At 50.6% G+C, this 10,797-nt stretch overlaps 3 protein-coding genes across 3 annotated transcripts; all 3 read left to right on the top strand.

Moving 5' to 3' along the window:
- Positions 1–970: 970 nt before the first annotated feature.
- On the top strand, positions 971–2,224 carry STEHIDRAFT_107012 (uncharacterized protein; the record flags this gene model as incomplete). Its single annotated transcript, XM_007298853.1, has 5 exons — positions 971–1,250; positions 1,313–1,579; positions 1,625–1,783; positions 1,860–1,983; positions 2,059–2,224. 5 exons carry the CDS (start codon positions 971–973, stop codon positions 2,222–2,224), a joined length of 996 nt encoding a protein of 331 aa, XP_007298915.1.
- A 935-nt stretch (positions 2,225–3,159) lies between these two features.
- Positions 3,160–5,667, top strand: STEHIDRAFT_47147 (uncharacterized protein; the record flags this gene model as incomplete). Its single annotated transcript, XM_007297979.1, has 15 exons — positions 3,160–3,377; positions 3,449–3,503; positions 3,565–3,602; positions 3,669–3,748; positions 3,893–3,929; positions 3,993–4,014; positions 4,075–4,098; positions 4,153–4,188; positions 4,251–4,344; positions 4,412–4,508; positions 4,571–4,733; positions 4,788–4,847; positions 4,907–5,020; positions 5,045–5,139; positions 5,193–5,667. The coding sequence occupies 15 exons, from the start codon at positions 3,160–3,162 to the stop codon at positions 5,665–5,667; spliced, it is 1,608 nt and encodes a 535-aa protein (XP_007298041.1).
- Positions 5,668–6,662: 995 nt separating this feature from the next.
- On the top strand, positions 6,663–10,631 carry STEHIDRAFT_46997 (uncharacterized protein; the record flags this gene model as incomplete). Its single annotated transcript, XM_007297969.1, has 16 exons — positions 6,663–6,800; positions 6,856–6,940; positions 6,993–7,050; positions 7,104–7,545; positions 7,603–7,768; positions 7,822–8,149; positions 8,217–8,248; positions 8,301–8,345; positions 8,395–8,418; positions 8,470–8,491; positions 8,548–8,749; positions 8,806–9,015; positions 9,068–9,235; positions 9,297–9,836; positions 9,889–10,131; positions 10,194–10,631. The coding sequence occupies 16 exons, from the start codon at positions 6,663–6,665 to the stop codon at positions 10,629–10,631; spliced, it is 3,141 nt and encodes a 1,046-aa protein (XP_007298031.1).
- Between the last annotated feature and the right edge of the window lie 166 nt (positions 10,632–10,797).

Genomic DNA, 10,797 nt, shown 5'->3' with positions numbered 1-10,797 from the left:
CCCCCCCTCCACTCTATCACTGCTTTTAGTTTGCAGTACCTCCAGTGGAAATGACCGTTGACCCCCGTCCCTCCCTCCGCTCGACCAACTTGGTCTTGAGCAAACACCTGCCGCCCAAGTGGGCTCTTCTGCTACCCAAGTGGGACCTTTTATTGCCGCCCATGTGGGTTTCATCAGGTTTCATCCTCTGCTTCGTCACTGTCTAGGACACGGCCTTGTACAACTATCACAGCCAATTATAGTAATACTCATGTATATTCCTTTGTCTCTGAGGATGGCCATCGTTGCCCGAATATAATATTTGCTGCCCCTTCTGACCCTCTGTGTATGGGTGCGGCCGTTGCCATCTCCGACTGATCAACACAAATTTGTTTCTGTTGTGGTCATGATGATTTGCTACCTATAGTCTTCATCCTGAGCATTCGCGAAGTAAGTTTGTATCCTCAGAATGAACTCCTTCTCCACTTCACTTGTGGAAGAAATCTGCTGGTTCTGCACGTAATGATGTCAATGAATGTGCCCTGCAATCTGAGTCTGTTATGATCTGAAGGCTTGCACCCTCGCTTCTATCCATAAGCCTAAGTACCGAGACCAAACATCAAAGCGTGTTCCGACGGTGCATCAACATTACATTTGAGAACGATGACAGTCTATCCCGAGAATACTGAAAGCTCATAAGTAGCGGGACCTGCCGTTCACCGGCCTTACGCCTGCGTTATATAATTATGCTGCATACAAAGCTCCCAAGAAGGGTCTGCGTGCACCGGGGACTTGGAAGGGCAGGAATGATGGATTCCCAAGGACGCGACTCGCAGCGCTGCGCCACCCCCACCTCGCGCCACGTACGCGACTCCTCCATTCAACACGTCTCCATGATTGCATAGACTTTGGAGCCATTACTCTGTCATTTACCTGTACTTCACACTCATTCGGATTCCTGAACGCCCTCATCCTCTCTGTGCCGCTCTCGATGTCCTGGCTGGCATCCCTCGTCTTGGCTCTTATCCACTCTGTTTATTCGTTGTTCATTTGGCTGCGAACCGTACGGGCGAATAGGCACGAGCGCATTCCACTCGAGCTAAATGCGAAACGGAGCAAGACACCAAAACACCTGGGTCTTATTCTTGCTTATGATGCCAGCCTCGACGGCCATGAAGAACTAGAACAAGTGCTCGTTGCATGTTTACGATCGGCAGTTGGGTGCGCGCAGGCGGCAGGCATTGAGCAGTTGACCGTGTACGACCGTGACGGTGCGTCTGCTTCTAATTCTAACTTTATCACCATGTCTTCTCACTTGGCTATGAACGCATAGGCTTGTTGAGCACCTGTCCCAATATCGTGCGCGACTGTATGTCCTCCCCAAGACCGGCTGAGAGCCTTCTTGAACCCTCACGGCCAGAGCTTGTATATCCTCTCACACCTCCACTCTCCGAAGACTCCGATTCATCGACGTCCGCCCCTTGGAATGATACTCCGGATGCTCGACTGAATGTCGTTACCGTTTATTCCGGTGGTGGGGCACAAGACAAGAGGAAGCGTTACAAGGGGAAACGGCGTCGCAGCAACCGTAAGAGTCTCGGTGCGCTACCCTGCCCCGGTGTCGTTGACAATTGACTACGTCCAGACCCCTCATCGGATGAGAGAACCTTTTCCGTAAACCTTGTCTCGCGAGACTCTGGCAAGCCGGCCATTGCTTCTGTGGCGAACCACCTGCGTACCTCCCGAACCCCGGAAACCCCATCCACGGCGCCTTCGGTGACCGACCTCGATCATATACTCGAAGGTCAGTCATACGTACCCTCACCCGGTTGTGTGAAGACGAAAAGCTGATGCTCAGTCGTTGTATTCATCTTTGACAGGCGAGAACGGGTTCAGCCCACCGGATCTGATCATTGTACACCACATCACACCCGAAAAGTACGCAAATGCGCCACTGGAGCTGTATGGCTTTCCACCATGGCAAGTCAGGCTCTCCGAAATATAGTAAGTCTACCTCTTTCTACATCCATACTCTATAGCTCTTCTAACTCTGACTCTGACATCGCCCCTCCCCGATAGCCACAGCCAACACCACTCCCCCTCTTCTACCCCACATTGGCGCTGGCCGGGTATTTCGAGAGGACGCCACCGCAGCCACCGAGACCGTTGTTCCGTCTTGGAGGAGATCGACTTCAGAAGAGCGCTGGACGAGTTCTCTGGCGCTGAAATGCGGTTGGGGACATAGCCCTTTTCTTGTTTATCACTTGGCAGCGGCCATATATTGGCGACTCATTGGATCACCCGGGCAGGTCTGTGGTATACACGCCGTGAACGATTATCAGACATTGGACATTCGTTCGTTCCGTATAGATTAGCTTACTTTCTCGGGCGCTGCTGTTGCTTGTGAGCGTTCCGTCGACAGTTGTATCTCTCTAGAGACATTTAGGACGGAGCAACGTTTCTTGGCTATTCATCGCTTTATGGTGGATCCCGCTACAAGAGCGCTTGCGAACAGAGTCAGATGTCTATGTGTAGGGAAATCGGATCCAAGAGAACACCAAGAAGGTGCTACGCGGACGCCCATAGCCCCCGACCTTCACACTCCAAACTAGTCTCAAGCTGATCAGTGTGGCGAAAGCTATGTCTAAGAATGAACACAATAAGGCCGCCGTCCTGCGCTCTGGTGTTCTCGGATTGTGTTGACGCCACAATACGGTCCAGGGGAAGGGGAGACTCAGCACGCAAAAATGGATGGTCTTTAGAGTAGTATGGACATGAGCAGAAGGAGAAACAGACAAGCTTAGGATCCCCTTTTTCGAATGATCCGAGGTACTACGTATGGATCTGGCTTTGTGCAGCCAAGCGCCCAAGGACTGCTCGCCACACATCAATCCGAATCCTGACTGGTTCATGACCATGGCTGGTGAGAGCGAGGAATCATCCTGTGTTCGGGTTTCATCACACCATCATCATGATGGACGGAGCATAGTACCAAGAATACATATAAAACTCCCCGCTTTCTTCGTGAACCAGTGCTTTCCGAGTACACTCTCCGTCGTCTAACTGTGACCGTTTGACGAACTCTTGAACTTGAGCTTGCAAGCGGACTCGGGCTTTTACTTCCGTCGCGTGAACCGTACTAGTACTTGTCTCCGAAACTCGTCGACATCATCGTGCATTATGTCTCTGGCACCGAACTCGGTACCTAGGGCGGATTCTGCCAGTCGTCCTCACTCTCCAACACTTGCTCCCTCCGCCATACAGAGAATCTCGAGCGAGCATGACCGGGACAGGACGTCTAGCAATCACTCTTCCCCCAAGCAGGGAAATCGCTCGTTGACTGATCCCGAACCAACGCATTTGAGGATCAAGAAGAGGATTGTCGTGTGTTGTGACGGGTGCGTGCTTGGAGCGTTGTTGAAGTGTGCAGTACGGTCTTACTGACGGGCGTGTCATTTGTTCTCGACAGGACATGGCAGGACGGTTTGGTCGTTAGCCAGAGATGGAAGTACACGAATGTGTTGGTGCGTCTGAAGTTCATGTTTGATCGGTGATTCCTAGGGGCTGAGGCGTTTCGTGCCGCAGAGACTGGCGAGATCCATCAACCATGTCGATATGCGTTTGTGAGTGCTTCATCCTTGGGTTCTGTCTATGCAGATGTTTACTGTGTTTGTATTATGGTGCTACAGCTCGCCACCTATGCCTCAAATCGTGTTCTACCAGTCTGGTGTTGGAAGTGAACCCAACCACTATTTGGCACTGTTGGATGGTAAGCCATCTCCCTTACTTTGCTTCTGGTAAGTAGAGTATGTGCTCAATATTTTATGCCATCAACAGGTGCAGTTGGCGCGACTCTCGGTGAGTCACTAGGTGTCGAGGCTGGTTTCACGGGGATTGCTCACCTCCGGTGCAGGAGAAAAGGTGCAAGAAGCATACGCCTTCATCGCGCAGTGAGTATTACTATTCTATAAACTTCGTTCGGTCTCGGCTCACCAGGATCTCACTTTTCTTAGCAACTATGAACAAGGGGACGAGGTCGGTCTCTGTGATCTGAAAGATTTCGCATGACTTTTCTGATGACATTACATGTTCTAGATCTTCTTGTTCGGTTTCTCGAGGGTGAGGAACACCAATTCTATATATAAGATACGTGCTCATACCATAGGTCATTAGGGCGCCTACACGGCTCGTATGATTGCATATGTTATCGTGAGTATACGAGGTACTGTGTACTTCAATTCGAGATCTTTATCGCTGAGCTATCGAAATAGGGATATATCGGAGTACTTGACCGTACCGAGATGGACCACTTCGCTAGTATCTTCATGAACTTGCAGAAGAGAGGCAAGGAGAAGGATCCCGAGAGTGAGCGCCTTCGATCATCGCTATCTCTTTCCTGTGCATTCGCTGATCCCAGACTGCCTTGGATCAGAAATCGAGCAGTTGGATGCTGCATTAAAGCCTTGGACGCAGGATGACTCTCATGGAAAGAAGAGAGTCAACTGCGATGATAATGCTTTCATTATCAAGTGAGTGTTCTGTCGCGTATCTTCGGGCTAGCGTACTGACTGAAGGGCGCTTTACCTCTTAGGGTCGTTGGTGTCTTTGATACAGTGGGATCTTTGGGCCTTCCGGAGGAGCTTACTCGTTCGAAGAATATGAAGACACTCTTTGGATTCCCCGACTCGACCTTAGGCACTTACATCGAGAGGGCATATCAGGCGCTCGCTATGAATGAGACTCGCGCTGACTTTGTACGTGTCGTCACCGCTCTATCCTTTACTTCGCCAGGCCCTTACTCCCTTCAGAACTGTAACAAGTTCTACCAGACGGATGAAGGCAAACGAAAGAACCAAGTGCTAAAACAGGTGAGAGTTCATGTTCGTACTTTGTCGGCCTTTGTGTGTTGAAAGGCATTCTATGTTAGTGCTGGTTCACAGGGAGCCATTCAGATATTGGTGGAGGCTTCAAGGAGCACGACCTCTCTGACTTGACCTTGGCCTGGATGGCGGTCAGTGGTTTCTTTTTCCGTATTAGAAGGGTCCTACTGAAGAACTTTCCGTAGTCCCATATCGAAGATGCACTGTCCTTGGACCACAAATACCTGGATTCTCTTGTTGGCAAGCCATCTGCTCCCTGGGGTGCACAAGAGCCACACGAGTAAGTCTGCCTCGATCTCGTTTGGAAGCGATGTATCCCTAAAGTCTTTTTAGCCCAACCACAGGTATATTCTCGCTGGCCACCACGATTCAGCGCAAGCTACCTACGGCCCCGGACGCGACGACGAACGAAAAATTCCACCCATCGGTCCTCCATCAAGATACTCCTCCACCAGGAGTCCAGCTGGCGGTAAAGCAGTACCCAGAACTCCTGGAGAAGCTCATGCCTCTGGAGGAGCAATGGAAGATGAACTGGCCGTACAAACCCGACGCAAATGGACACAGTGAACCCAATAAGCAAGGGAACCAGACTGCGAAAACAGCTGGTCTCAATGGAGGGACGGGGAAGAAGTCTATCTTGGGCAAGGCAAAGGACGCATTGATTAAGAGGACACGGAGTGAGAGTGAGGCGGAGGTACCGACGTTGGGGCGGTCAGGGCATGTTTCGGCGGTCGATACGGATTGGGTGAAGAAAGTGACCGAAGAGTCGAGCTTTGGTGAGCTTTTGAAGGAGCTTCTTGGGAAGTGATGTGTTTGCACGATTACGATGCGCCTTCGTTGGATGGATATCGATGTTATGACGTTACGGATTCGGACGCTTTGCTTACTTATTGCCCCTGCCTTGTGGATTTGTATCATAGCTGCATACCCTACATCTCGATAATTGACACTCACTCGTTATATGGCCCCATCTGTTCTTCTCCCCATCAGGAGCATTGATATACGTGCTGGCCTATTTGAGCGTCCTTAGGCCGGGAGCACGCTTTCCATCAAGCGAGCCTGACGTCGCACGTTTCTCTAGAGACTCGACTTAGCGCGGTTCTGATTTTAGTCCCATGATGCTCCTTTGCTCCGCACTCATTTCAGCCTGAGCTTGCCCCGCTCATACTCACGAAATCTTGACCCCTCGAGAATGTATATGTCATGACCACCAGCGCCGTCAAACGACTCGCCGCTCTCTATGAACCCCAAGGCTCGTCGACCACCACGGACAATTCCAGAGACAAGTCATCTCCTTCTCCCTCTCCAGCCCGTTTCCTCCAGCATCCTCCTTCGCGCCAATCTCAATACACGGACGATGATGCGACGACGTTGCTGGCGAGCGAATCTACACCTTTTCGAGCACATTCGACCGCGATAGACACGACCGCGGACGTGACGGACGAGCTCAACCCGGGTGGAAAGCTGCACTTTCGTGAAGGCTCTGGCGGGGCTCGCGTCAAGAAATGGCTCTCTTCCAAGGATGAGGAATCTATTCGTAAGAGCGAGGAGTATCATCTACTCTCGAATATGTCCCCTGTGGCCGATGAATTCAACCCGCAATTTACCACGGAGGAGTCTTATGCATCTTCTGCCACCGTTGTCCCTCAAACCCAGCTCCCTGACCATACACCAATACCAGTTTCACGCGTCTTTTCTCGTCCTGCGCCACCATTATCTCTTCCCCGACTGGACAAGTATCTTTCAACTGTACGCCCGCCCTCGTTTGCGTCCGAGGCGGCAGGCAAGGGGAAGAATGTGGCGATGTTTGAACCTATGGACCGTTTGGCTGCTACAGGAAGGAGTTTGCAGGATTTGGAGACCAGTTCTAGGATATACTCTGCTTGGGAGAACCGGAACCCGATCACGGGTATAATAACGAGTATCGTTCTAGGCATTACTGTATGTTCACTAGTATCCTAGGATTGACTTATTCAGAGTGCTAACGAGAATTTAGGGTTCGAGTGCACTTGCGAACTTGTATAGTCTGCAAGGCCTGTTCAGTACCATACAGGTCTTCGCTCTGATCGTGAATACCATAAGTGGGTAATCTCAATGTTTCGCTGGTGTGTGCATTCTGAGTCTAGTCAACAGCTCCTGGCGATGGCGAGGATGCAGTCAGCCAGTGGGAGGCTCTCTTCAAGGGGACCATGTAAGCATTTGGAACTCTTTGACTTCATGTGCCCCTCTAAATCCTATTACTAGACCGAATATTCTTGCCCTCAATTTCACGACCAATCTGCCTAACTCCACGATCTACCTTCTCGTTTTGACAGTCATCGCGAGCCTCTTGATGTTCCTCTTTATTCGGTGGACTGCTCCTTGTTCTCATTACCGAAATTACGAAGGGTTCATGCAAGATAAGAGAAGCAGCGGATGGGCCATACTCATCGTTAGTTCTCTGTTGACGGTGATATACCTCCCGTTGAGCACTCTCGCTGTTCACATGATGGTTTGGTCCGACGATCTATGGGTCGTTCCAAACCCATACACCAATGCCACTACAAATCCGCCGATTGTTGCCCCTCTGGGACCGTCGGACGAGTACCGCGACCCTCTAGATTTCTGCTGGACGTCGACTATGAAGGTCAATGAATTCAACTATGCACCTCTGGTCGTCATCGCTTCCATAGCGGTTTTCTTTGGGGTACGGAACCGTTACATTTTTGGGAATCAGTGCTCACAATTCGCATCCGTTCTATAGTTGGGTGTTTTCTATCCCATCGCCTTGCGCTCTGCTATTCGCCAAGCTGTTCCGATTATCGACCCTTACACGGAATTAGGCAAGCGACGGAGTTCGAGCGAGCTCGAACTTGAATATAATCGCATGTTGGACAGAGATCGGAACCCACTCAGCTTCCTATATCGTAGTAAGTCTAATCGAGTCCCTTCTTCACATTCCTTTCTGATTGTCCTCCGTAAGGCTTCCGGAATGGCTGGGGTACCTACGAATCAATATACCTCGTGACCAAGCTCAGCGCTCTTCTCATCGTCTCGGTACTCAATCCATCGAACTGCCTATTTCGCACTCTTCCCTCGACCACAATTGCTGTAATCCGTCAAATATTGCTCATCGTGGTCATGTTCGGATTCTTCATTGCTCAGTGTTGGTTTGCGCCCTTCCTGGAGCCTGTCAACAATGCGAGCGAATGGTGCTCAAGACTCAATTATGTATTAACTTCTGCTATCTCCCTCGCGGTCGTGCTCAATATACCCGGCAAGACTATTATTGGTGGACCTGTACTTTACGTGTAGGTGCACTTTGTCTCGAGCGAACAGGTCCCTGGATCTCTGAATGTTTTCTTTTTCTATATGCAGAATCTATGGCGCTACCTATACCCTAATCATATGTAAGCCTTTCGTGAAGCACCGTCTCGAATAGGACTAACCCCGTTTTACTAGATTTTACGGTCATCAATTGGGGAATCACCCAGCGAGCGGTGAAGAGTAAGTTCATTGAAAGCTCTTCTCGAAGACTTTCTGACCTCTATGCTAGGGCTAACTCGGCGGATCGACTTCAGTAAATCATCTCCTTCATATCTACATATTGTAACGCTGATTTCTCCCGAAGGCATTGACATATTCTCCCCTCGGTTAGTGGAGATCTTCCCCTTTCGATGGCGCCATGCTGACATGTTCATTTCTTCAGCATCGATATCTCCAACTCCTCTCCCCATGCTCGCAGGCGGATATGGCAAGAGTCCATCACAACATTGTTCCTTACCAGTCCGGAGTGCAAGATTCCAGCCAAGCAGCCCATGCACTATTCTCAAGCCAGAGATGTCGAATATCCTCCGTATTTGCTTGACTTCGCTGGCTCACCCGGGGAAAGACATGTCGAAAATCTCAAAGTAAGGCCGACCTTTGCCTAGTCTCGTTCTAATGCTCAGTTGTCTGCGTTTGGCAGATCCTCCGCGACGTTGGATCTCCGACGTACAGCAAAGCCATCTCTCTAGTGACTGATCCGGACTATGCATGGTTCCACCACTTAGCCCACGAGATACAAACTCGTTTCGTCGGACCGGATTCTTACTGGAAAAATCCTGCGAAACCGTCGATACCCGGTTGTACCTGTTTCTTTGGGAATGCTTGGTGGATTCCATTCCCTCCAACTTTGGTATGTGATGACATTCACATCGCAATCGCCGCACTCACGGTCGCTACTTCAGGTTATTCGCTACGACGACGGTCCACTTGTGGCTCTGCAAGAGGTGGCTGAACTTCAACAATATGTCCAACAGAACTCGAGCGCCGATATCAGCCGAAGACGTGAGATTCGGATGGCTTTGCGTTCTTTGGATGGACACTCAGTCTACTGGCCTTACCGGCACATCGAGGTACGTCGCATGTACCCTGTCATACACTCCCGTCTTGTTGACGAGCCTATTGATCTTTCAGACCTCAGGCTCGCGAGGTTTCTGGTGCTGTGGCGGCATGAGGTTCAAAGCTCAGACATCTAAGGACTTCCAGATTGGCGTCCTCAGTCTCAAACGCAAAGGGTACTTGATATGGCAGAACCAGCAACTCGGCAGCGGTTTCGCCATCTCGATCAAGTATTCCAAAAGCGTTCGTTGCGACGGGACGACCATCGGTCTCAACGAGGATTTTGACCTGACGCCTCATTTGGCCCAGTTTCTAGCATTGAATCATAGGTCGATATCTACGCTTTTACCCGGCGTGGAATCCCTACTCCATGATTATCGAGCGACTCTTCTGCAGGAGGCGCAGACGAAGTACGATGCCTTGACGTATCGTTTCCTCACCCACGTCTATAATCCACCCCGACCTTTGGATATCACGAAGAGCGTCATTCGAGAGGAGAGGGACCCTCGTGTGAGGAGGCTCATGGCGGAGAGCGCGGTTGCATTGGATACGACGTTTGAGCGTTTGACGGCTGTGACAAGATCGGAGGTGGCGACATGGTGGTATATCTTCTGGGTAAGAATATTCAACTTCGTGTGGCTTTCGTGTTTCTTACAGTTATACACAGGATGATTTCTGGAGACGAAACCAAAGCACGATCTCTGCTCTGAAGGTCCACAACACGGATTTCGATCCACACTACCCGTCGTCTATAGCTTACACGCCACTTCCGAGACCTGCGCTGGAATCGTTTTTGGCGCAACGGGGCATGTTCCATGCCACGCCGAAGTGGGGAGACTTCATCCATAACGGGTTCTTGAACAAGGTATATGTCCGACTGAATGATATCGTGTTCCACGACTCTCACCAGGTAATGCATTCAGCTTCACGTCCCGTGATTATTCGCGCTCATTTGTTGTCTAACCACCCTAGGCCAATATCTTCCATCTCGGCTATAACGGTTCCGAGCTCGACATGGAAGACATAGACCTCGAAACTCAAGCAATGCCCTCCACACTCGGCACAGGCGGAGGTACAGACCACGACGATAGCTCCATCCGTCCGAGACCAGTCTTCCGATGGGAAGGCATCTTCGACGATCCGATGCGAGTAGGTAGTGGTAAGAAGAGCAAAAACAGGTCGCGGAGGAGGTGGTTGGCTAAGTTCGGGGCGTGGTTTGGGGTGACGCCGAGGTGGAGGGAGGGGATGCCTTCGTTGGGGGTTTCGTTGGATGTGGAATTGGATGGGAAGGGGAGGTATGTGGTTATGGGCGCAGCGGGTGGGAGTGAGGGAGTGAGCCTGAGGACAGGTGTCGCCGGTTCTTTGGAGGTGGAAGGGAAGGGGAAGGGGAGGATGAGTTTTGATTCGTAATGACACTGATGACTATGGGATGCTGCATGACTGTTATGCTCACGATTTATTATCTATCTACTGTATCTTCTTATACGTACCATATACTTGTGGATTTTGATGCTGTCGAACAAGTGGTGACCAATAAACCATGTCCTTGTGAATTTGAAACTTACGTAATCAGCGA

Source organism: Stereum hirsutum, assembly GCF_000264905.1.
Source record: "Stereum hirsutum FP-91666 SS1 unplaced genomic scaffold STEHIscaffold_1, whole genome shotgun sequence".
In the NCBI taxonomy this organism is placed as follows: Eukaryota; Fungi; Basidiomycota; class Agaricomycetes; order Russulales; family Stereaceae; genus Stereum; species Stereum hirsutum.
The sequence above is the reverse complement of the archived record's forward strand: the minus strand, read 5'-3'. Positions and strand labels throughout refer to the sequence as shown.